This window comes from Blennius ocellaris (assembly GCF_963422515.1).
Source record: "Blennius ocellaris genome assembly, chromosome: 1".
Classification (NCBI taxonomy): Eukaryota; Metazoa; Chordata; class Actinopteri; order Blenniiformes; family Blenniidae; genus Blennius; species Blennius ocellaris.
In genome coordinates this window covers 16,687,517-16,712,746 of record NC_137650.1, presented here as the reverse complement: position 1 = coordinate 16,712,746, position 25,230 = coordinate 16,687,517, and the positions used below count along the sequence as shown (strand labels likewise).

Below are 25,230 nucleotides of genomic sequence, written 5' to 3'. Positions count from 1 at the left end.
ACTATAAAACTACCAAGTCCCAGGAGAATATGGACTGGGTGTCTTGACACTCTGGAAGAAACATTGTTCTTCTTGTCCAGCGACTGACCATGTGCAGAAGAACTAGTTACTATAATCGTGGTGTGCATGTGCAATAGCAGTCCTTCAGAAAAGTTACATTTTCCCATTTTCACTGAGACAGAGTCTGAGCTGTTTTCAGAAATCTGTTTTCAGTGGTTCCAAGTACCGTTGTTGTGCAAAAGGACCCCCAAAAAGCTACATGTTTTTCATTTTCACTTGAAAATGTTGTGTAAATGGAGCCTGGTTCTTGTTGATAACCAGTTCTCATTGTTTCCTTTTCTTGGAATTCCCTTGGAATCAATTACAGTGGTCATGAATGATGTCACCATGCACGATTGCACGATTGCACGTTGCGTAACTTACGCAATCTACGCAACATGCATGGTGACGTCATTCACCAGTGCAGTGAAGGTATAACAACAGAGCAACTTGCAATACTTGCAAAGTGGATATTTCCTCAAAGGGACGAAATATGACCAATATGCAGAAACATTTGCACACACACCAGCGATAACTTTGACTGAATGTCCGGTTTTCTATCCGCTCTGGAGTGAATCTCAACCCAGCAGCAGAAGCAACCTTGGCATGTCTTCTGTTATTAAAACTACAAGTTTAATTTCCAAATGAGAATCTATAAAAAATAGATTAAAAAAATATATATAATTTTTATGCGGCGTTGCATGTTCTCCCTGTGTGTGCATGTGTTATTTTTTTTTTCCACGTCTGGTTTTCTCCTACAGTCCTGATGCATCTGTTTGAGGGTAATTGGTGGCTCCCATAGGTGTGTTAGCGTCTCTCCCTCTATAGTTGCCCTGTTATTGTTTGGTGACCTGTCCAGTGTGTGCCCAGCAGTCACGTAGTGTCAGCTGGGATCAGCTCCAGCCTCTAGAACCCTGAAATGGATAAAGCTATATATAGATGGGCGGCTCAAAGTTGAAACATAGCTGAGTGGGAGTGAAAAAAGAGAGAGGGCGATGGACTGAGTGGAATTTGAAGATAAAAGTGGTGTGTCCAAGGAAAAAGTCACTTTTCTACTGATGTTTCTATTCTAGAGTTTGCTGCCTTTCCTCTGGCTGTCATTCACCCATGTCTGTTTTTAACTCTCACATCCACGTTCAGCCATTACTCTGCTCATCTTTCTGTCTTCATCTCTCATATGGATACCACTGCTTTACGTTTCCTGTAGTTTTGACACTTGGCACTCCATTAATTTGACTATGGATTGCAGTTACAGAGGCTTGACATATGAATCTGAACACTCAAAACTTTCAGTCCAAGTTGGGTTGTCAAGTTTTCTCTCCAGAAAGTTTGCCTTGTAACAGAAGTTAGAGAAGATTAAAAAGCATTTATTATTACACATAGTCCCGTTTCAAAGACCCAGACATGCTTTAGGCATGTCTGGTTTTTTTAAATGTAGCACCAGTTTCAAACAAGTAAAAATGGTTTTCTTTTCTTTGATATGACTCATTCAGAAGATAATAATAGATGGTAAATTAGCCCCATAGTAACACCTATTCAGTGCTTCTCAGCAAAAGGCATTTGTAGGATTATTGTGGTATTTTTACTTCCTGAGAACTTCATCCATCACTCATCCATCCATCCATCCATCCATCCACCCACCCACCTACTTTTTTAACATCTTTGTCCTTGCTGAGTTTTGTAATGGAATTATACTAAATGTATTGAAAGTTCCCAAAGTCATCAATTAAAGAGGTGTCAGGCAACTTGTTAATTATGAACTGAATTTTGGTCAGTACTGCAGGACTAGTGTAGCTAAATGCAGATTGTTTTACTCAAACAGACCAGCTGAGTTTCAAGCCGCTTTACTCAAATAAGCTCTCAAACATTATATCAAGTGATGAGAGTGCTATAAAACTAATCAAAAAAATCATTGTTTATAATGATTATTCAATAGAAAATAATTTACAAGTCAATGTTAAAAAGAGATTACAAGTGCAAATAAAAAAGTAAATCATAAAATGCTATTAATGATTGTTTTGTTTTAAGAGACAGGCTGACCTGACGGAGCCTGGTCAGTGGTAAGTGGAAGTTAGGATGTAAAAGCTGTTGTTGAGCCACTGACATGCAAGATTGAACAGGACTCATAAAGGTCAGACAGATGAATTAGACCACAACAATTTCTGCACGGACAAGCCTTCAGAATTACTCGCACCAATGGGAAATGAAGAATAGCTTCAGAATTAGATGCAAATGAACTCGATGGCGAAGGAGTACTGAACAAAACAAGACAAAAACATTTTGTTGAGTGAAAACATTTTGTTCAGTGTTGTGTTGTTGCTATGCTTAAGAAACGTATTAAAAAAATTTGTTTTCTTCAAAATTGTTACCATTCTCATGGTGGTTTGACCAGATTGGAGCCTCTTGCAGGATGGTTTTGGCCCACAGGCCTGATGTTTAACACCCCTGATTTTTAAGTGTCTCAGTGACCTTCACATTTCATCCTTTGATACATAAAGAATTCTCATTACCAGAAGCAGTAAAGCAGCTCCAAGGCATGATGGTGTCGCCACCATGTTTTCCCTTTGCCTGGTTTCTTTCTGGGCTTCATTTGGTGACGTATCAAAATTATCTGCAAGTGGTTATTTGTAATAGTGATATTAATAAACATGCTTTAGTGTTGTAATTGCAGTTGTCCAGCAACTTCTTAAAAATCACACACCTCGGTGCCATCCCAATGGCGGAAATTCTGCTCCTGGTCCTGGTCACTAATTAGTAGTTGTGCATATGCTCAGTCAATGGACATTAAGAACAATGTTTCCTCCAGAGTTTCATGACTCCCAGTCTAGATTCTCCTGGGACGTCTGTCCATACAAATAAAAGCACCCACCAGTGGCCTGGCATGCTCACTACATCGTTTTCCATGTTTCTGCCATTGCAGTGTAAGCAGACATAGTCTTCAAAACGTTGCCATGTTGTTATGTTCAATTTGTATTTGGTTTCTTTATGGAAATGGTGAGATAATATCCAAGGAAAAAGATGATAATTCTTCACATAACCACATTGAATCTTATGCTGCTCCTGACTCACAAAAACAATACTTTTTTGGTGTCAGCATCAATCTATATCTTCTCAGCTTTTAAGGTGATTTTGTGCTCCTAAAGTGACAATAAACTTGAGTTCTGTTTGTCAATCTCAATTATATAACTTCTTCCAAGTAATGTCCAAAGTATTGCTGGATTCAGCATTTTTCTCTTTCTTTGAAACTGGCTGCATACATACTCCTGCCATATAGTTTGTATTTTGTTTGAGAATTTATTTTTCACTTTGCACTCGCAGAGAACCTGAAATGAATCTCAGCAGATAGTTCAGACTATTATGTCTGTGTGGGGGAGTCACACAATTTGTCATTTATGCAGAACCAGGTGCATTTTTGCATTTGATTCGTATATCAAACACACACACACACACACACACACACACACACACACACACACACACACACACACACACACACACACACACACACACACACACAGTGAAATAGATTACAGGAATGCCAATATGTCTTTCTGCTATTGATTGTTAATGCTAGTGCCTCGGTCCATCACGATCAATGCAATCAGCCTAAAGTGCAACAAACAGAGGAGCGTTTAAAGGTCAGCAGCCAATAAGACGCCTCTTTGCCGGAGGTCAGAGCCAATCAGCAGCTCCTGGTCTATGTCACTCTTAGTTTTTACAGTACTTTGCAACACCAAGAGAACCGAGAAGGTTTGGGTGACAGAGAGAGAAGGTCTGATTTATTGGTATACTTTATGGTATGTTTTTAGGAGGGGAACAAATTGATATGTCCTTACAGCTTGCAATGTAATTCTCCTGACACAACAGAGGTTCGATGTTTGGTTTCCTGATATAATGACCTAATGCTTTATGTCACTGTCCTGCAGCAGTTTGTGAGTAGTTGGAGATACGGAAGTTGTGTGAATCTGCATATTAGTCAATTGGAGTCACTGAACTAGTTGATAGTTACCTAAAATTTTGATTTTTTTTTGGGGGGGGGGAACTGGTGACCTGGGCTGCCGGAAATTTGTTTAATTTGTAATATGCAATAATGATAGATAGATAGATAGATAGATAGATAGATAGATAGATAGATAGATAGATAGATAGATAGATAGATAGATAGATAGATAGATAGATAGATAGATCGATCGATCTAGTCTTATTGTAGCGAGGATGAAGGATCTCGCGACTCTCCGTTCTGCAGTGTGTTGAGAGGAGCCGACCAAAGGAGCTGCGTCTCTGTCGCTCCTGCAGACTATGGAGGGGGTGTCTGCTCGGGATGCACCAATCCAGGTTTTTTCACTCCCGATTCAATCTCAATACCCGAATTTAGTTATCTTCCGATACTATTCCGATACCAGAGCTCTGTTTGCTTTAATGTTATTATTATCATTATTCTTGTATCATAACTCCTCTATTCAGTAAAGTATAAAATGTATGAATGTATTCTCTCAAAAGGCAACTTGAGGTCAGTATAAGGTCAGAAAAGGAAACAGTGCAAACACTTTTGTTTAATTTGGACAATGTGGGGGTCTGCGTAACATCATCATCTCATAATAAACTAGTTATATCTTTAAAACCTCAGAATCACTTTATTAATCGTTGGGGAAATTCTTTAGCAATGCAGCACAAACAGCAGTGTTTCCAGATCCAACGCAGCACAAATGATAGGGACTATCTTCAGGGAGTTTAGCGTGGAGTAGGACGCAGCTTCACAGAGGTGTGAATCACCTGCTACAGGAGGAGCGAGCTGTTCATTGTTTTGATGCCGCGGTCAGTGCCCCCCCTAGCAGACCGCAGGAAAAATGTGTACGGAGACTGGCAGTTGGGGACCCCTCTTCTTCCTGAAGTTCACCACCATCTCCTTAGTTGTGGTTATATTCAGGTGGAGACAGCACTCAGTGCACCAGTCCTGGAAGGCAGCCACAAGGTCCCGGTGCTAATGCTCCTGGCCACTCCTGATACAAGCCATAATAGCCGTATCATCTGAGTATTTTTGCATGTGGCAGGACTCTGTGTTGTTTTGAAAGTCTGCTGTGTAGAGTGTGAACAGGAAAGGTGCAGAACAGTCCCTCGTGGAGCCCCAGTGCTGCTCCTGGCCATCTCGAAGACACAGCTCCCCTCCATGACATACTGAGGTCACTCTATGAGGTAGTCAGTTATCCAGGAGGTCAGGAGGCGATTGCCTCCCATTTCCTCCAACTTGTTTTTTAGTATGAGGGACCGGAGGGGCCTTTTACTGGAAAGAAAAATTAAAATTTCCACATGAGCAAGGAGAGAAGACAGTGGAAAGAAAAAAAATCCCTTTTAACAGGAAGTAACATGAAGAACCAGATTGAATGAAGGAGACCTGCTGTTCCAATTGGAGATAGAGGAGAGAAAAGAACAGGACAGACAGATTGTGGAGAGGGATTCAAACCCTGGTTCAGGTAGAGGGTTAGTAAACTGTACAGTATTTTTGTTTTGTTTTGTTTTTCACGTGCAGGCTTGCAATTTATTGACTTTGTTGTTTTTAGTCTCTTGATTTGTGTGCTTTTCAGTTTGTGGTTTATGACTTGACACCTGTTCTAATGAAATAATGCAGTGAGGTACGATGCATCATCAATATGATGTCGTGCCACTGGGCTGCATTTAACTCTCACATGTTGGCATGCAGAGCATGAACACACTGGGCCTGGTAATATATCATATATTGCAGCTCAGTCACTTTTTTGTGACTGTGTATTACAAATGGCAATATTGGTTGCAACATTGATAGAATTTCACTATGTATAGCCCTATAGTCACAATACAATTCCGTATTCTTGACCACATGAACATGGCGTTTTTTCCCAGTAAAGCATTCATATTGTCATGAGACATCAAGCAAAATGGAACTCATAAAAGAAGAGCAGCATCAGCAGGATGAAGACCCCAATCTGAATTTAGATGAAACCGATATGTTGAAGGCTCGTTCCTCACTTCCAGTACTTTCAAATTTGCAGAAACTAAATGAGAGGGCTTCGAGACAGCTTGAGACTATTTTGCGAAATAATGTCACGCAAAGTTTTTGAAGCGACACATTTGCCAGGTCCTGCGAGTCCTTTGCAAATTTCAATTTGTTGCAGCCCATTGAGACTTTAGTTTCTTTTCTTCATAGTGGTTTTAAAGTTTCTTTTATATTGATCCTGTTTGAGTCTCATGTTATTTCCTCTTTCATCTCCCTACTGTCCTGTGTTTTCACCAATCCCCTTTTCTCTGCTGCCAGTTTGTCTCTTTGTCTTCAGTTTCTAAGCTACTTACTTGTTGACGTCTCTTTGCACTCCCACACACTTTATTTCAACTGGATTCACTTTTCTCCCCTTCTTTCCCTTTTAACGGACTGTACACTTACTTTTATCTCCTTTCCTTGTTGTCGCTCATCTTCTCCTGATGAACGAATTCCCCTTTTTCACATTTTTCTCCTGGTTATCTTTACTTCCGCTAAACATTCCTTTTTTTCCCTCTGTGGTCTATCTCTCCCATCCAGCTGTATGATCTGGGCTCCCCAGCGGACTCGCAGTCCAGCTCTCCAGGCTGCTTGACCACTGATAGCAGCTGTGTCAACATGGGCTATCCATCATGCGGCCACCGGGGTCGCTGTCACGGAGAGTGGGGCTCCTTCAGCTGCCAGTGTGTGCCGGGCTACACGGGACACCAGTGTGAAGAAGGTACACCAAAACATGATCGCACTTACATATTCAGGAAAACATAAATAAATCAAATTAATTCAATTAATTAAAAATAATTTAATCAAACTCAGTATATATCTGGTTTACATATTAACATTGTATGTGCTTACCAAATATGGTGGTGGTCTTAGCCTCTCAACCAAGGAACCTTAAATAATAGCAGAGCTCTACAATATAATTTTTTTATTCCTATAGTGCCAAATACAACACAGTCATTGCAAGGCACTTTTACAGAGAAAAACTAATAATTCCAGATCAACAAGCAGAGGAAATGGAGGAACATAGAGACAGAGAGAGAATTATCGATATGTAGGGGTGAAACGTGATTGTGAGAAGGGAAAGAAGCTCAGTGCTAGCAGTATACACCTACAGCAGCTTCTCTAGAAAATGGTGCAGGATGTTCTGAACCAGCTCTAACTTTAAGTTTTATTGAATATGATATTTTTTTATTAAGGCATTTACCAGCCAAAAGCCTGGATTTATTATTCAATCATGAAAGTTTTACCAACCAATATTGTAACTGGGGATTATTCAACTCAATGATTCAATTAAGTTTATTATGCTTCCAATTTGTTCAGAAATATTTTGCTTGTCTTCTTTCCAGGCAGGCTGTTACATCAAACCTTTGACATGTTTTGACAATATTCTTCTGTCTTCATCCAAAATATTTATTTTTGACTATTTGACTTGGATGGCAAAGCTTTGAGTTTAGATGCTGGTTTGAGTTTTGATGATCTTCAACTTATCTCGTGAAGCACTGTCGATCTGTCGAAGGTGTACTTGCCTTCTGACCGTTGTCAGCTGGGATTTGTTCCAGACGCAATTCACCAGACTTTTTAACGTGGTCAAAGAAGATGACTAGTACAATAATCTAACCTCTAAAAGGGCTTAAATCTTCAATTGATCACAACCAATGCTGTAACTTCTCACCCACGGTTGATTAATTGTGTCATTAACCGCTGCTGTTCAGAGACAGCATAGCAATACAACACCATCTGCTTCATAACATCTTCTTCTCCTTATGTAGTCAATTTGTTAAAATGGAGCTGAAACGGGTCACACTCTTCAAGTTTCCCTTGCGGATTTCAAATGAATGCTGTATATTTACAGCAAGCACAGTCTCGGCAGATCCACGTCAAGGATCCTTTCCAATTCAAGAGGCTACTCATGAGCCCTTCTGTCTTGGCTTTATGTATGTGGGGATAGTTTCCCAACTGCAGCTGTTGCAGGACTCAGATGGAATCCTTAATGACCCGGGTCCTACACTGCCTATTGCACACATCTTTCAAGTTAAGGAGTGTACTTGAAGTGATACTGTCTGCTGATTGCAGCACTCTCTGCTGGACTTTCCACTCCTGTTTAGTTCTTGTCTTTTAAGTAATTGTGGTTGGACTCTGACTGACTAGTATAGATAATGTGAAGGTGTCCAGACATAAAACCAATAGCAAGTAAACAAATTAATAAAAAAAAAAGTTTTGTATTCTAGAATTGTATGAAATGCATGAAAAACTAAATCAGAATATAGGCTGTGATTTCAAGAGTAAACAGGGGCCGCGCAGCGGAGTAGTGGTTAATAATGTTTAAACTCACAAAAATGTTGCGTTTGAAGCTGGCGAGGCCTTTCTGTTGGGAGTGTACATGGTTCTCTCATCCGTCGTCAAAAATACCAAGACAACACAATCACTTTCCATTGCCTCAAGACTTCTCTTTGCTTTTGCACCACCAACTCTCCTGAACACATCTCATTCTAAGACCAATACACCCACTAGTCAGTACATGTAGTTTATCCGCTATAGTAGAGCTTGATGGGAAAACATGTGCACTGTCACCACAGTTGCTACTGTTAAGTGAACTGATGAATAAATGGTTTACTCAGCAAAGAGTGTCATATCTATGACTTTAAAAAAGCAGCGAGGTAGTTTCTGAAGTAAAATAATTGCTCTGCACATATCAGAAAAACCAAAGAAAGAGGGAGAGTGATGCCCATTAAGAGCTTAGAGGGTTAAGAAACAGACCATGCAGTGCAATGTATTTAGTTTAAGCCTGTCTGAGGACATGTTATCTTTCCACTGTCTCTTCTAAAGCCCTCCTTAAGTACTTCCAGATAAAGCCTTTCTGATTGTGTTTTGAGGTTTTTTTCTTTCCACAGAGAGCCCAGTTTATTACCACCCAAAAATGTAATTCCATATCGGACATGCACAATAGATTTTGATATCGTTGTTAATGTTGAATCCCCAAAACAACCCGACATCAGCAGACGTCTGGTTGTGTTAGTGGAGGTACTAAATTGTCTTCAGGAGATTAAATATCCTCCTGAATGTACGATAGTAGTTAATGAAGCCACGAGTATGGCTCATCACACATTTAAACACCACCGAGTGGTTTGTGCGACTCATGTGTTGGACATAACACGTTAAGTAACACAGTAGTATGAGAGCGACTTAGTTCTATTTACACGACGCTTTCAATTGAAAATTAAAAACTTTTGCTGTGTTGTGGGTGTCCATATACATGAAAACTGTGCGGTTTTTGAAAATGGCCTCCAAAGGTGGAATTTCCCATTTCCACAGACGCTGTGTCCGTGGAAATGGGAAAGCTCTACTTTTGGACATTGTTTGGTCTCCGTAGAAACAGGGGAATTCACAATTTTTTTAAATACTCAGGTTTCAATACAGTGCTCCTGCTCATGCTACTGGTCACTCGGGCCATAGTAACTAGTAGTTGTGCGCATGCTCGGTAGTACAATAATAAGTGTGTGTGTTTTTATATTATGAAAACAACCAACAGTGCCAACTCATGGCCTGGCATTCTAACATTGTTTTATTTTTTTAGTCTTTCTGCCACTCCGTAGAAACGGGCATCATTTTCAAAACGTTGCTGTATGAACGTGAAACTTTCCTGAAACAAAAACACACTTCACAAAGTCACTTGAAATTCCATGTGAGCATCGCTTATTGTTGTTATCAAAACAATCAAACAGTTGTTGAGCTGCCATCTTGTCATCACGCTCCAGAACCAACTGTTAGCTTTGTGCTCAGCAGGTAACTGCTTGTTTTATCATGTTGGGTAGTAGTAAAAGTTCATGAGTTTTATGTTAGCAAATCGAATCAAGTATTACACTTCTGCTGATGACAGTATGTAAAATCTGAAATTACATTTTGGACAACTAAGTTTAGAATAACATGAAAATTAAGATGATTTCCCTTTTTGATGTGGAACTACAATATCATGAATATAGAAATGCAGGTCTTCCAAAGTTGATTTTCACCAGTATTTTCCCTTCAGACGCTCCACTATAGAATTATGGTTGGAGTAAGGTTTGCATTCACATATAGTGGCTGTTTTCAACAGAACTCAGTAGCTGCAGGTAAACCGCTCAGAAAGATGATGTTTTCTTTATGTAATCCATAACGTACCCAGAGATTTAATAAATCCTCCAGTTCTGTGGGTAAGTTTCCCAAACTCTACCGTCCAGAGCAAACTGTGTAAGAATGCAGTTGAAAAATTGATGGTTTTAATATGCTTCCATATCTACAAATCTGATGTAAACATTCCCTGTGGACTTTAAAAACACCGTAAAACACAAGAGTTTGGGGGAGTTTGGAGAGGACATGGACGATCGGTTGCATATCTCATGCCTGGGAGAAATGAAAAAACATTTGATCTCACGCTGCCTCTGAGCAGGATCTCACCAGCCACTCAAGAGAGACAAAGAGAGGCCTGGAAGCAATAGACTGGAGAGAATGTAACGTGCATAAGCCATGAGATGGAAGAAAGGATTTAAGAACATTTTAGCTGTGTGTGGTTTATTCTGCACAGAGTTTTAGTCTTCCTAGGGAGAGGACCCAAAACTAAACCACACATACATATTCTTGTTTGTGTATTTTACATATCCTCTTCTTCCCAGAGTTCTGGGCACAAGACTGGGACTGTTGGGACTTTTAACTGACACCTTCTAATTTGAATTATGTCTGTGTATTCTGATTAGTTGTTGTTAGAGCAATATCTGACAGGTGTGTGTGTGTGTGTGTGTGTGTGTGTGTGTGTGTGTGTGTGTGTGTGTGTGTGTGTGTGTGTGTGTGTGTGTGTGTGTGTGTGTGTGTGTGTGTGTGTGTGTGTGTGTGTGTGTGTGTGTGTGTGTGTGTGTGTGTAAACAGAGGTCCAGGAGTATTCCTTCGATGGCCACAGTCACGTGCACTACCAGCTGGCATCCCCACTGCCGGCCCGGAAGACCTGGATCCAAGTCCTGATCCGAACCCGGAAACACAGCAGCAACATCCTCAGTCTGATCTCCAAGGAGCAGAGCGAATACCTGCGACTGGAGGTGAGAGCAATATGAGCTGGAAGATGTTAAACGAGGAATATGTCTGGCTTCTGGCAGCCTCATGAGGCAGTGTGAGTCTATTTACACTTTTGATCGGATGCTTCCTGAATGGCAAGAGGTTTCATTTTCACCTGTTTCTTCTTGAAGCTTCTCCGACGGCCTCTAATGGCTCTTTTCCATGATTGCAACATTTTGCAATTGTGTAATATTATTAATACATATATTAAAATATATACTAGCTAATTTATTATTTGAGCTGATAATCAATGCATGTTCGCGCCACATCAGGAGATACAGATTCCATCGGCGGTGCACGACTGAGAAAAGCTCCGATGACTCCGCCCACGCCACGGTGGTAACATATTGTAATGGAAAACGAGCGAGACTGAGGCAAGGTGAGCCGTGTCGAGTAGGGCTGAGTAGGTACTGGTGGAAATGCATCATAAGAAAGGCCGTCCCATTTGATCCTTCACTTTCCAAAACATTACAGCAAATCTAAACCCCCGATCAACACACACACACTTCAACCTACATGCAATACATAGACAGGAGTGTTTAAAAGAAAAATAGCAATCAGTTTTCTTAGTCTGCTCTAGATTGTGGAAGGATTCTTGAATTTAAAACTCCAATTTTAACAACTTCAAATTGGTCTCTGGGACCTCCTTTTTGGGTCCTACATGGCAGAACACACACTGGATTTGTTTTATAATTCGATCATTTTTTCCCTACATCACTTAATAATTCAATAAAATATTTAAAATTGTGACACAAGAATGATACTTTGGACACATTTGTCGAAAACTGAATTAATTAATCATATTTTATTAATCCCCGTGGGGATATAAATTTTTTCGACATTGACCCAACCTATTTCCAGGCTGCGATGGGCGGCCGTATTGGGGTGCTCTGGGGAGCTGATGGGGGTCAAGGGTCATGCTCAGTCACCCACTCTGATGACCTGTGCACTGTGGGAATCTAATCTGCAAACTCCTGCATCCAAATCCACTTCTCTGGCCTTGAAGCCCATGATTCCCAACCCTTTACTTGAGTAAACTTTGACGACTCTCCACCACACGCTGTACAATTACAAAAATAGTTGAAGGAACCTCATAACACAATATAAGTGAAATACCAGTACCAATACCTACCTTTGTTATATTCTGAAAGGATGAGTTTCTTTTCCCTGAGGATATACTCTTTGGGTTCACGCTCCATATCAGGATGTTTGGTGGATTGGCGTTGCTCCAGATTGAAGTTTCAAACTCTCATTGTTTCATTTCATTACTTTCACCACAAAAGATTCATTCAGCTCTAATTTTCTCTACTGCTTCAATGAACCCACAGTGTATGTACCTTGCTTGGTACACGTTTTTTTTTTCTTTTTGTCCATTTCATCTTTCTCATAAGCCTGGTGCTCCACCTTTTTTTTTCTTCCCACTGCTTAAATTGTGGCCTTTGTGTATACTGCAGATATCTTCAAATAAATTCTTTACTTTTAATGTAAACACTTGAAATTAGTTGGTTTTTGACATAACTGAATTAAATGTCTTTGCACTCCTCAATGGGGGGGGGAGGGGTCCCTCCTGGTTGTGAATCACTGCTCCAGGCCATCGCTGTCCATAAAATAAGTCCTTGATGATCAATTTAGGGAGTATGAAACTTGTTTTGCCCATTTCCCATATATAATCTCAACTAATGTGTTTGCTATTCTGTCCATTTGGACAGAACAATGCCTGTGTGTGTGTGTGTGTGTGTGTATGTGTGTGTGTGTGTGTGTGTGTGTGTGTGTGTGTGTGTGTGTGTGTGTGTGTGTGTGTGTGTGTGTGTGTGTGTGTGTGTGTAACACTATCCCATCATTCAGAACTAATATAATTCAAAACAGTCCAATAAGTTCAATCATATGTATCAATATATCCTAAATCCGGTGTCTATCCAGCGAATTTCACATGACCATTTATTTTTACGAATCAATTGCCTTATATTGAACTGAAGAGCGCACGCAGTCCTTTAAACTCAGTAAAGTATCATTTAAATAGCAGATATTGTCAGCTGGATCCTAGTAGCTCATCCTTTTATTGAGCCACTAACTGGGACAGACACGCCATATTGAGTGCTTGCTCTGGATCTCAGTAGGTTGCTGCGCTGTTCCTGAACTGCTCTGCTGGATTATTCTCTTTTTTCAGTGATTGGGTGCAGACGTGGTGCACAAAGCCACATCACCTCTTGTGTGTCACAAGATTAAAGCTCCTTTCAGAAGCTGGAATTAGAATCTGGGACGGGGGGATGTACATTTTTACTGTATGTACTGTAAGTGGTTGTTAGATTTCCTTTGAGTGTTAAGTTCATTCTCCAGGATTGTGTCAAAGCTAAAGATGGAAAACCTGCACCAGTTAATTATTTATATTTCACTTAATGAAACACCAATTACAACATCATTGTCACATAGTGCTTTTAATCAAACTATAGAGGGAAAAGAATCAATAATTTTACATGTGTGAACAGAAGTATTAATCAACTTGGAATAGTGTGTTAACTATAATAAAAAAACCTCCAGCAGACTCGAATTCAGGAAATGTATTATATGGCCATAATTTCAGCCAGTATAGTTCTCATTATATATATATATATAGTTCCATTATCTATGGCCCCATTTAAATGTGAAAAGTTTCTGTTTCAAAAAATCTTCACATGACAGTGTTTTGAAAACTATGTCAGTTTTAAAGCCACATTTAATGAAACCTTCTGGTGCAAAATATAGTGAAATGTCCAGAAGACTTCTCCTATAGCTTTTGCATTCTGGGTATTTTAACAAACTCCCTCTGACAGCATGGCTTAGAGGCTAGTTTTAAAGCAACCAGGTCGCTCGCTTTCATGGCAGCATCACCGATGAATATCTCAGCTTGGATCTCAGTGTTGTGTTTTGTCCACTACGCTGAAGAAATGTGTGGAAAAAAAACTCAGTGTTTTGTTTTGGGGTATTTTTTTAGCTTTTTTTTTTTTTTTTTACAATTTGCTTGGTGGTTTGGCCGGATTATAGCCTCTTGCGGGCTGGTTTTGGTCCACAGGCCTTATGCTTGACACAATGGCTTTAGAGAATCAAGTGTCTATATTTCTTAGTTTTTAGGATGTACGATAAAGTGTTGGACAGTTCATTGAATACCTGGTCTGTAAACATGCAGCCTCTGTAACTGGACCCTGTCCATGTTCTGAACCTAATGGGTCCAGAAAGCAGCTCAGGCTGCCAACTTCTCTCTTTTTTTTTTTTTAAAAGCTCATTTTACTCCCACTGTGAGGCGACCGCTGCCAAAGAGCTAACTCCCTTTGATGGGTAATTAATCATCACCTGTGACAATGTAGTAACCTGTACAGTTTGCAAAAAAGACAAAACTGCATGACGTACCTCTAATACCTGTTGTTCAAAGCAAACTTAGATTTAACAGTGAAAAGCAATCTAATATATAAAAGGTTATTGCTTTTGCTGTGAAAGTTGGAATATCACAACCTCAATTGTATTTTGCTCTGCCAATATCTATGCATAGAAGAGGAGTGTAAATTCATGTAAATTATTCAAATTGATCTCCGGTGCAGTGAGTTATGTTAGGCTTTCCATCAGACCACCTTCTTAAAATGTACATAACAAAACCTGAAAAATATCAAGAGTCCAGAAACAGTGATTCATTCAAAGTAAGTTTTTCTACTAATGTTGTTGATGGATGGCATCATGTAATACTCGCTGGTTCTTATCGGGAATCTTTTACGATTACAAGTATGACGAAGCTGTGCAGTATCTGATCCCATAGCTGATCCTGGTGTCAGTGCATCTCTAATATTGAGATTTAGGTAAGCAAGTAGGTAGGTTAGTAGGGATAGTGCTCTGTATTTGTAAAGCATGTGAATGTAAAATCATATTTTTTGCCATATCGCCCAGCTCCATCAATACTGCAGTGCAGTGACCAAACTCCTTGAGGAAATAGTGTCTCCTTCATCATGTCACAGCAGTAAAGCTCACCTTGCTAAATCAGGACAAACTAAATGTTTCGTTTACTAATTTGTCTTGAAGAGCTTTATTATTTTTCACAAATTTTTCATTGCTCTTCTCTCATCTAAATGACTCTTATCTGCCATGTTTCTTCATCTCACCTGGCTTTATTTTCTGAGATCACGCAGCCTTTCCATCCGGCTCACTACCTTTCCATTTCCCGTCTCCCACTTCACGCTGCGGCCATGCGTATTGATCAAACGTCAGCGCCTGGAATTGTAATTATCCATACCACAGCTGCCATTACACTAGCTCTTCTCTTTGGATCCCCATCTGTCATCCATCTGTTTCTCCTCTCTACTCATACATTTCCTCTTGAATGTCACACTGCTCCTGCAGCGCAGCAACACGGGGGGCTCGCTAACATCATCCATCCACCATAAATGGTACATTTATTTCTTCAGCATGGAAATACTTGTGATCTCATGTAGCAGCCACCCATCATGGAAACATTGCTGCTCCCTCTCTGTGCCGAATGGGAATGTCTTCTTCAATGTAATGGCTCCGTTTGGATTCAATCAGAGGAAGAAATTATGGTGTGTTTGGACATTGTGGAAAGATTATTTTTGTACGACCTCAATTCCAATAACGTGGTCAAAAATCTATTTTCTATCCCACTTGTTCCCGCTGCAATTACTGATTTAGTTCCAGTTTTGCAGTATTGAATTTTCTTCCTGTTGTTACATTTTTGCATGCACATGAATAAAATGTGTTTTCTATTTGTTCTTTCTACTAAAATTTCAGTTATCAGCATCAAAGCACCTCTCAGCTGTTAGAGGTTTCCAGTTGTGTTACACAGTCTTTGCTAATAAAGAAGAATACAATTTTCAGGGGATGCAAATTAAACTGATCATACTTTGTTAATCCCCTTCAAGAAATTCCTTTTTCCACATTCGCTCATCTTATTTCTCGGATGCAGTGGGCAGCCACATTGAGCACTCAGGGGAGCTGTTGAGGGTCAAGAGTCATGCTCAGGGACCCACAGTGTTAATCTGTTAGCTGTGGGATTCAAAACCTCACTCAAATCTAAAACCCAGTTTATGCGGCGTTTGAAGTGAAAATGCATAGTCCGTTTCAGCAAAGTTTCGCATTTATTTGCTTTGACAGAAATTGAAGAGACACTTAAAACAATGTTGTTGGCATGTTTATCCATTAGTTCCTGCTGCTGTTTGCTTTTGTAATGAAACCACACACACACACACACATGCAGCAGAGATGAATATGCTCTCAACAGCAACAATGGGAGTAGACAGACAATCGCATGGACAGCCCCTGATGAGACTCAGGTGGCTGCACTCACCTCCCTTCCACATCCATCTACTTGGGAGTGTGCAGAAGAACTATTTCCTATGACCGTGGGACGCATGTGCAACAGCAGCAGTTCAGAAAAGTTGTGTTTCACCATGTTTCCATGGAGTCAGAGTGTTTTCAAAAGGCTCCACCTTGGGAAACCTTTTAAAAACATTTATAATGTTAGTGTCTCTAAGCACCATTGTCCTGTGAACAAAACGCACAACAGCATGAGAGTTTTCAGTTTTCACTGAAAAATGCTGTCGAGCAAACAGAGGGGCAAACAGCGAGGCCTAAGATGTTTGTTGGTTGTGTAAGCTAAGAAACAACCCATATAATATATGTACATTGCACCATATAATGCAAAAAAGGAAGTGATAAGTGCTTACCCACACTGGATTAAAAGAGCTTTGGGTGGTTCAAGACACTATAAACAAAACCATGTGAACCACACTGCAATAATTTGGGACCATAATGTTTATTTGTCTAATTATGAAAACAAGATGTTGTGATTATGTGTGTTGTTTTGATGGTAAAAGAAAATTAATCTCAAATTAAATTAACAATGAAGATGTTTTGTAGAAGAACATCAATTGTAACCAATCTATATAGAAGGCCTGAGAAGTCCTGTCTCCACATAAACACACCCAGAAACAAATCTGATGCAATAAAATAAACTGTAAAGTGTGTGGAATCAGTTTAAATGTGAATTTTTTACTAAATTAATACATTCCAAGTGGTTTGATTTATCTGATGGTTGCCACTGTTTATTTATTTTCAATGCATGTAATTAGTACTTGGAGGTTTATCCTTGTTCTCATTTTTCCAGCCAGACATGCAGTCACAGGTAAAGCGATATGCTCAGATTGTGGCAAACAGACGACTGTGTTCTCGGTGTAAAACTTGATCATCATCATAAGAAAGAAACGATGAGACATACAAGAAGCTGAGTGATCCATTTCAAGAAAAGAAGCTCACCAAAGCCATGTAGCATATTGCTATTTATTAAGAGGTCCATCAATAATCAGTAGACATGAGTTCAATGTTCAATATCCACAGCAGTCCGAGCTTTTTATGTCAGAATCAGTTTCCCACCCCTGCTTTAGAATAACCATGATATTTAGTCAAAGATGTTCACAACCTATTCAATACACTGTTGATGACGGTACATACAAGGTTCTTTTTTCAACTGTGTGCATTTCTTCTTCCTTTGAGTGACTATCTGCAAACAACAAATAAAACAGTCTGTCAAAATGTTTCAGGACTTCAAACTAAGGCGGGTAGCAGAGCCTTTTATCACCGGTCTCACAACATCAGGTTCTCTGACTCAGAATCAAGAGCTTTCTTTTTCACATGGCTACTCGGCTATGTTTATTCTTCACCATCAGTCTGCAGTTGGCTCTATAGTTTCAAGTCCACAGAGCCAAACAACAAAAAAGTGTCCTTAAGCAAATCAACATGCTCGCACCTTAATATCATGGAGATCTTAACAGCACAGGGTCAGCTTTTTTAAGGATTTTGATTGCATCAAAAACTGGTTTAGGATTACTATTCCAACAAAACAGGTTAAACACGTAAAACTAATCTGTCCCACGGCAGTCTAATCATAGCTCTTGTTCCCTGAACCAGTTTTGGCCCACGGGCCTCTTGTTTTACACTCCTGGTATAAAGCATTTTGTGAGCATGTGTGGTTGTGCTCTGGAGTGGCTGGGGTGCAATCTGTCAAATGGAACTATGACCATAAGTATTTCTGATGCCAAGTCTTCTGCCGCTACCCTGTTATGTGGAATTCCTCAGGGCTCAATCTTAGGGAACCTGTTTTCCTAGTGTATTTACTTGTCCAGGGCTATATTCTCAGAACGTATTGTGTCTTGTTGTTCATATATCATTCATAGTTTTATGACCTATGTCTAAAATGGTACTCCTCATGTACAGCACTTTGTTTCAACCATTGTTGTGTTGATAATGATTTAAAAGTGATTTTAAATAATGTTGCTATGCTATGCTTTGGTGCCGTATTCACAGTGTGACTCTTTTCTAAGTTTTTTTTTCAATGGTCGCTTTAATGATTTGTCTTCAGGATGATTGTCACTTCTACACTAGTGAGACCAAATTTGAGATTAACAGAAACGCCAATATATATTAAATACTTCGGGAACCAATCATGATCTTTACTGTTTGACAATAATATATAGTATACCAAATGTGTGTGACTCAGTCACACAAATTATTCATGTAGAGAAAAACATATCGCTACATAAGTCACACTGCAGCCTGGATAATCCTTGTCCAGCAGCATCTGTTCCACAACCTTCCTGTATTTGTTCCTCAGCTCTGGCCTTCATGCATTTAGCCCAAGAGTAGCTAGCTTACTAGAATAGCATCATTTCTAGTGGATGGATGGATGGATGGATGGATGGATGGATGGATGGATGGATGGATGGATGGATGGATGGATGGAACAACAGAACACAATCAAAGAATCATAACGTGCAAAGACAATCCTACTTCAGTGAGGAAAGAAATATAACCTGTTTTGGTGAAAAAAGAACTGTGACCCACAATACATAGTAATTATTTCTATGTTATCACTCCTATGATGCATTATTAATCAAGTTTGGACCATGAGCCTCAGCTTAAGCAAATACCCAAGAACTTCCCTTTGGCTGGTGTTTGCGTTAGCATCCTAAGAATTGGTAATGTGCCCCTGTGAAGGCAGCAGAGCCGTTCTCCTCAGACTCATTACTTCACAGTGAGAGTGACCCACATTCAGGCTCACTCTGCTCACTTGGGGTCGGTGCTCTCCATCAGAGTGATGAGTGAACATAAATACAGAGTAATGTGAGGCAGGAGCCTCCTGTTCAGAGGAGACGGCAGGGCGCAAGTTGCCTGAATGTGACTTCAATTCCGTGAATGTCCCCACAACCCACTGCGGAATTATTGGAAGAAGTCAAACCTGAGATGATTATGGACTTGACTGCCACCTTATTAGGTACACCTCGACACAGCTCTATCAATCGTAATGTATTTATAAAGCACTTTTTGCATTTCAGTTTAATAATAAGACTTAAATATTCCAAAGAAATAGAAAATACGCCACAGTTTAAGAAAAAGCATATTACGCAAAATTAACCTTCCAATGGTTTTCCATTAAAAAATCTCCATGTGTGTCCATACCTGGGAATGTGTGCTCCAACAAGCGAATCAGAAATCACACCCTATATAGTGTCATCAGGGGTTTAGCTAATCCCAATCAAGGGAGGTCCTCCCTTTGAATCCTCCCACAATTAGGAACCTGTCTTCACAGTGCTTACTCAAGGTCAGAGTAATACCATCCAGTGTTAATATATATTTAATTGTCTATCATCTTTCATCTTGAAATGTCTAAGATCAACAACTTATTTCATATCAAACTATTGTTGTTCTTGCTGTTCTTGTAAGTTTTCAGTCGATCATCTACACTTTTTAAACATCACCTGCTTATTTCTTTGATTTCTTTTCTCATAATCAATTGCCTTATCGTTTGTTTTCGGTAGGAGAATTATGCATAAAGGTCACAAAATTGATGCGGTGCTTCAAAATCCCCCTCGGCTAATGAAGCCCCCACCTGCTGGTTTTGGACTAGACATAAAACGTGAACACATCATATATCAAGGAACTCTGGCAACAGCTTCCCTTCTAGATATTTAAGGACATTTCAACTTGTCAACAGACTTCGTCTGTTTTGATGGCCTGATAGACAGGGGAGGAGTAGTTCAGGGGGTAATTAATTTAAGTTTCCTTGCTCCATTGGGTTTGTAACTTCTGTAATAACAATAATTACAATCTTTAGAGACCCCCTGAGGTTCGTTACGAATGACAGTTATTGCAGCTGTTTTTAGAGTCACGGAAGGTCAAATGCCAATATCAGATCTGCTGGAAAGGATTGAATGGACAGTCGCTTGAGGACAAAACCCTTGTCCCTGTTGAGGGACGATTAAGCTGCTTGACCATACAAACACCTTACATTTTCATGCTCCTTTCAAATCTCACTTGTTTATCCATTCAACCAGTTTTTTTATTTGTTTAATTAACATGCAATCACAGAGGCCAGAGAGAGATTTTACTGTATTGATTAGATTTCTTGTGCCTGTGAGACTTTGTCAATGTCGACTTTGTCGATGTTGCCCAACTCTTATCATTGATGGTGACCAGGAGACTAATCAGATGCTCTAACCATCTCAATTGGCTCGGCTCAGCACCGGTGATTAATGGTTCTACTTTAAGGCCCCAATTACACATCAGTGTTTCAAGTAAAAACGCATCGTTGCAGCGTTTTGTGTTTTGTGTTTACAAGGAAATATTTTGAAAACAATGTCAATTTACACAGAAAGACATGGTGCTGCTGTGACTCCTCTAAAGTTTCACTTTCACTTTACACCAAGGACATCAATCATGAGGCCTGTAGACCAAAATCGGCCCACAAATGGTTATATAGGATTTATAGTTTTGGGGTTTTTTTTACATTTCACTGTCTATCTATCTATCTATCTATCTATATATCTATCTATCTATCTATCTATCTATTGGTCGACTGCAGTCAAGATGGTGTTCACTACTCAGTGTCAGATTTCCTTGTCCTTCATTAGGATGGGGATGTCATCCACCGACTGCCGCAGATCTTGACCTAAGGAATGGAATGTCTTTATTGTCATTGCAATGGATAAAATGAAGCTACACTATCCATGTAATTGAGAGGCCACTGCCCTCTATTTGGGCACGGGAGTCTCGAACATATTATATCAGAAACCAGCTCTTCCTTATGCCTGAGCGTAGGTGCCCTGCAAAGTGTGCCTTTCGCCTTGGGTACAATAGTAGATATTAGATATTATACATTTCAGTGTATTTGCCTCATTAATATTGACTATGTTGAGATTGTAGTCATTTTCAGAACTAACTGTTTGATCTTGCAAAATTCGAGACAATGTCATCACATACACTGTGCACCACAACAAAGCAAAACTTTTAAGTGTAAATTCAAAGGTTATTGTGGCAATATTTTACCAGTCCGGCCTGCTCAAGATCTGCAAGATCAGCCTTTTCTCTTGCAAGAAAGACCCCACAATACTTAAGCTTGTCCTCATGGTGGAATTGTTCAACTCATACTCAAAAGAATCCAGTACATCTTATGAGAAAAGGTGCCTGTTTGATTGATCTTCATAAGGCTGCTTTTCATCTGGAGTGATCCTTTCTGTATGAAAATGTTGCAGTTCTTAAGAACTATGGACATGCAATACACACAGAACAGGCTTCTGAGTTTCTCAGACACTTCTTTTCTTCACCACAAACAATGTTGTCATTCTTCCTGGGCCTTGTCGGCTTTTTTTTAAAGGTTCAAATATGATATCCAAAATGTTTACGTGCATTCTTCAGGTGTTTGAGCTAAGCCGCTTGGGCCTGGACTCTGTCTTGTCGACATGTTATCGGCTCAATGACTCTGATAAGACTTGGTTTCTGTTCCAGTGGGCGGTGAGAGTCAGAGAGCAAAATCTGGTCTCTGTGTGGGTTTATTTTAATGTGAAGTCTCCTCGCTGCCGTGATGTGCACAGTGCCGATCGCTAAACCTTTCGGTGTGAACTTCATCTCACTTTGTCTGTGTACCGGGGGGGATGCTGTGCAAGCAAAACACAATATAAAGAAAAGTCACAAAAACAAATAAAGACTTGACTTGTATTTGTCAGTGTCTATATCAGAGATCAGAGACCCAAAGATTACTTGGAAATATTCTGTGGACGCTCCCGTCGAAGTGCATTAAGTTTATTTATGTGTGCGTCATCGCTTCATAATCTCAATTAAACTGGCCTGTGATTGGTCTGCTCACCCTTTGTCCTAAATTTCAAAGCTTTAATTCAGTTTTTTTGTTTTGTTGTGTTCTCAACATTTCCATCTTGTCAAGATCTCAGTAATTATCATGGGTGTTTTGTTTGTTTGTTTTTGTTGTTTTTTTGTGTGTGTGCAATAGTGACACACACACCCACAACCACAATAATGTGAGGCAAACATTATGTTTTGTATAAATGATCACCAGGTATTTTTTTCAGAGTTGTTGATGCAATAGTCAGTGCTAGTAATATGAGAGGCTTTAAATGATGAGGCAGATGTAATGTTGATTTATCACCGAGTAGTGTAACTGATGAGCAGATGGGGATACTGAGGCCGAGTATCTCTGAACTCATGACTGCCGACCTAAACATCTGGGTGTGTTCATAAAACCAAAATGCACTGACAGAATTACCAATAGTTGTGTGGCAGTAAATACAGTTTTTGGTTTGGTTAAACCCATGTGGTAGGGTTTGTGGGTTGTTCTAGATTCAGTGTTAATAATCTCTACAACTTCATGTAAAGATGATGAACAGTGGATCAATACAATGAGCAGTCACACACTTCCTTTCTGTCAGTGGTGAGATGACAGTAACATAGCCCACATATTTTAATGAGGGAGTACAATGATTACATGAAATGCCTGCACTGTCAGTCAGGTCCTTGAAAACACATCAGTTTTCTCTCCATTTATTTTGGAGTGGTGGGCCACAGCTTGCTGAAAGCCACCTAAAATGCCTACAATTTTATTTAGTATTTATTTTATATAAATTTTTGTATATGTTATATACATGTATATATGTATTTATATTGTACACATCTTTATATTAGTTGAGTTATACAGTTTTAAATTAGTATGTTTCTTCCATAACATGTTTGATGTTTGATTCCTTCAATATCAACTGGTCCCAGAATATATCACATTTCACAATGTAGTATTTAGTAGTCTGTATAGCATTAGAATGCACAATTTAAAGTATCTTTTTTTCAAATGGTCTGGGTGTTTGTGGTAGGGCTAAACCTATTTTATTGCCCCATGTATTTTTTTTAAATCTATATTTACTTGATTTAATTTTATGATTGCATAGTAATAACTAAAAAATATTTCACCAGCACTGGTTGCTGCCCAAATATTTAATTACTACACTGCACATGTTCTCTGAGATTGAAAGAAATTTCTAGAGACCTATAAAACACATTTGCTATTATATATTGCTTTTTTTTTTTCCGTTGTTACATATAAAGCAATGGTATCTTCTGTATTGAGTGAAAAGAAAGCATATGAGGGCTTAACTTTATTTCAACATGCTGGGTGATGAGTGTGCATGTCTGCAAACGGCCAGACGCAATAAAACTGCCATCAGCCTGTGAAGGTTATGCTCATTTTTAGCTTTCTGCTTTTCAAATTGTCTCCCTCAACTTTTCCCACAAAACAACTTCTGATGGTTGTTTTTTTTTTTTTTTAATTCTTGCAGAAGATCATGACCCCAGACAGCCCCAACTTGCTCATCCAGTTCTCAATATATCTCTCTTTTTTTTTTAAAGGTCACCACTTTTGTGCATCCATCCATCCAGACTAAGATAGGAGGAATGATGTATAGCAACTCGCTCCTTTCATCCATCTCATGTGTTTCTGCTGTATTTGTGCTGAGGATGCAGGGAGCTGGAGGCTCTTCACTTTCCAAACACCATACAAAAATTAGGATATACTTTGGAGAGGTTGTCAGTCAACCAATCAAATCATCAATCAATCCAATGTATCCATAAGGTCGTGGGAAGCTGCAGCATTGAGTAATAGGCAGAGTGGATTTGAGACAATCATCAATCTGCATTCAATCCAACCACTGTCACATCTATCTCAACAGTCTTCCACAAATCAATCCACCTATTTGTCCTGACTTTATCCTCAATAGACTGGTAACCCTTCCCAGTCAACACTGAGGGAAAATAGGGTAACTCCTGGACAGTTCACCCACCAGTGAACCAGTCAGAAGCCTGTCTGAACCAACATTGCATGAAAAGCAGGACACATCATGTAGATGCCATCAATCTGTTGGTCTGTCCGTACATCCCTCCCTCACCCCTGACGAGTACATGCAGGACAAGTTCAACAACCAAATTTAAATGTCTTCCTTTCAACTCATCAGCAACTAGTGTACAATATCCACTCATTGGAACAATCAAAACGGCGCTTTCTCCGCTGCCTGCTATCATGTTGGTTAGTTCATTTACTCCCAACACAAGTAACGGGCTCCACCAGAATGGACGTCTTCAAGAAAAAACAGTGGTTAAAATAAGACATTAAAATCGTACTGGCAGTAGAGAGCGCTGCTCTCCAATTTTAATGCCTCTTTAAGTTCACACCATTTGGCTCATTTACCTTTACAAGGCAGATTACCTTGACTGGAGGTTGACAGGCACAATGACACACTGGGCAAACCTGTCAGCGCACAGCAGGTTAGCAGGACCTTCAAAGGAGCTGAAAAGTGTGATTTGTCTGGAGAATAAATAGAAATAGAGTATGTGTACTTTGTGTACTTTAAAATGGATCTCATGTAGAGCTCATCCCAGTTGTCCTTCAAATTGTCAGGAAATTGCATTGTTATTGTGGGAAACTACAGCAAAAGAAGATCTGTAAATCATGGGAAGCTTTCGATCTAAACTGTTCCTGGTGTTTACACAGTGTTTAACATAAATTACAGTCATTTGCCTCGAGGTAGGTAAGTCTTCAAAATGATGCCATTTGCCCCGCGGCATATCTAGCTCCTAGAAATGCTATATCAGATTTATTTTTCTTTCTCTCGGATCAAATCAATATCCAGCACTTGATGCGGTCAGGAAGAGGCCATTTATACAATTGCATGAACAGAACTGCAGCCAGCAATGAGTACAGAATTACCCAGTGGCAATTCAGGTGATGGAAAAAT

The 25,230-nt window shown here is 39.6% G+C and overlaps 1 protein-coding gene across 1 annotated transcript in view; it reads left to right on the top strand.

Annotated features, from left to right (window-relative positions):
* LOC308132290 (neural-cadherin) overlaps nt 1-25,230 on the top strand; it is a gene marked incomplete at both ends in the record, with an annotated part of 403,944 nt that overhangs the window by 325,582 nt on the left and 53,132 nt on the right. Inside the window, 2 exons of the mRNA XM_080499326.1 lie at nt 6,590-6,770; nt 10,949-11,115. Of these exons, the coding sequence (XP_080355452.1) occupies nt 6,590-6,770; nt 10,949-11,115 (348 nt within the window). The remainder of the gene's footprint in view (nt 1-6,589; nt 6,771-10,948; nt 11,116-25,230) is intronic.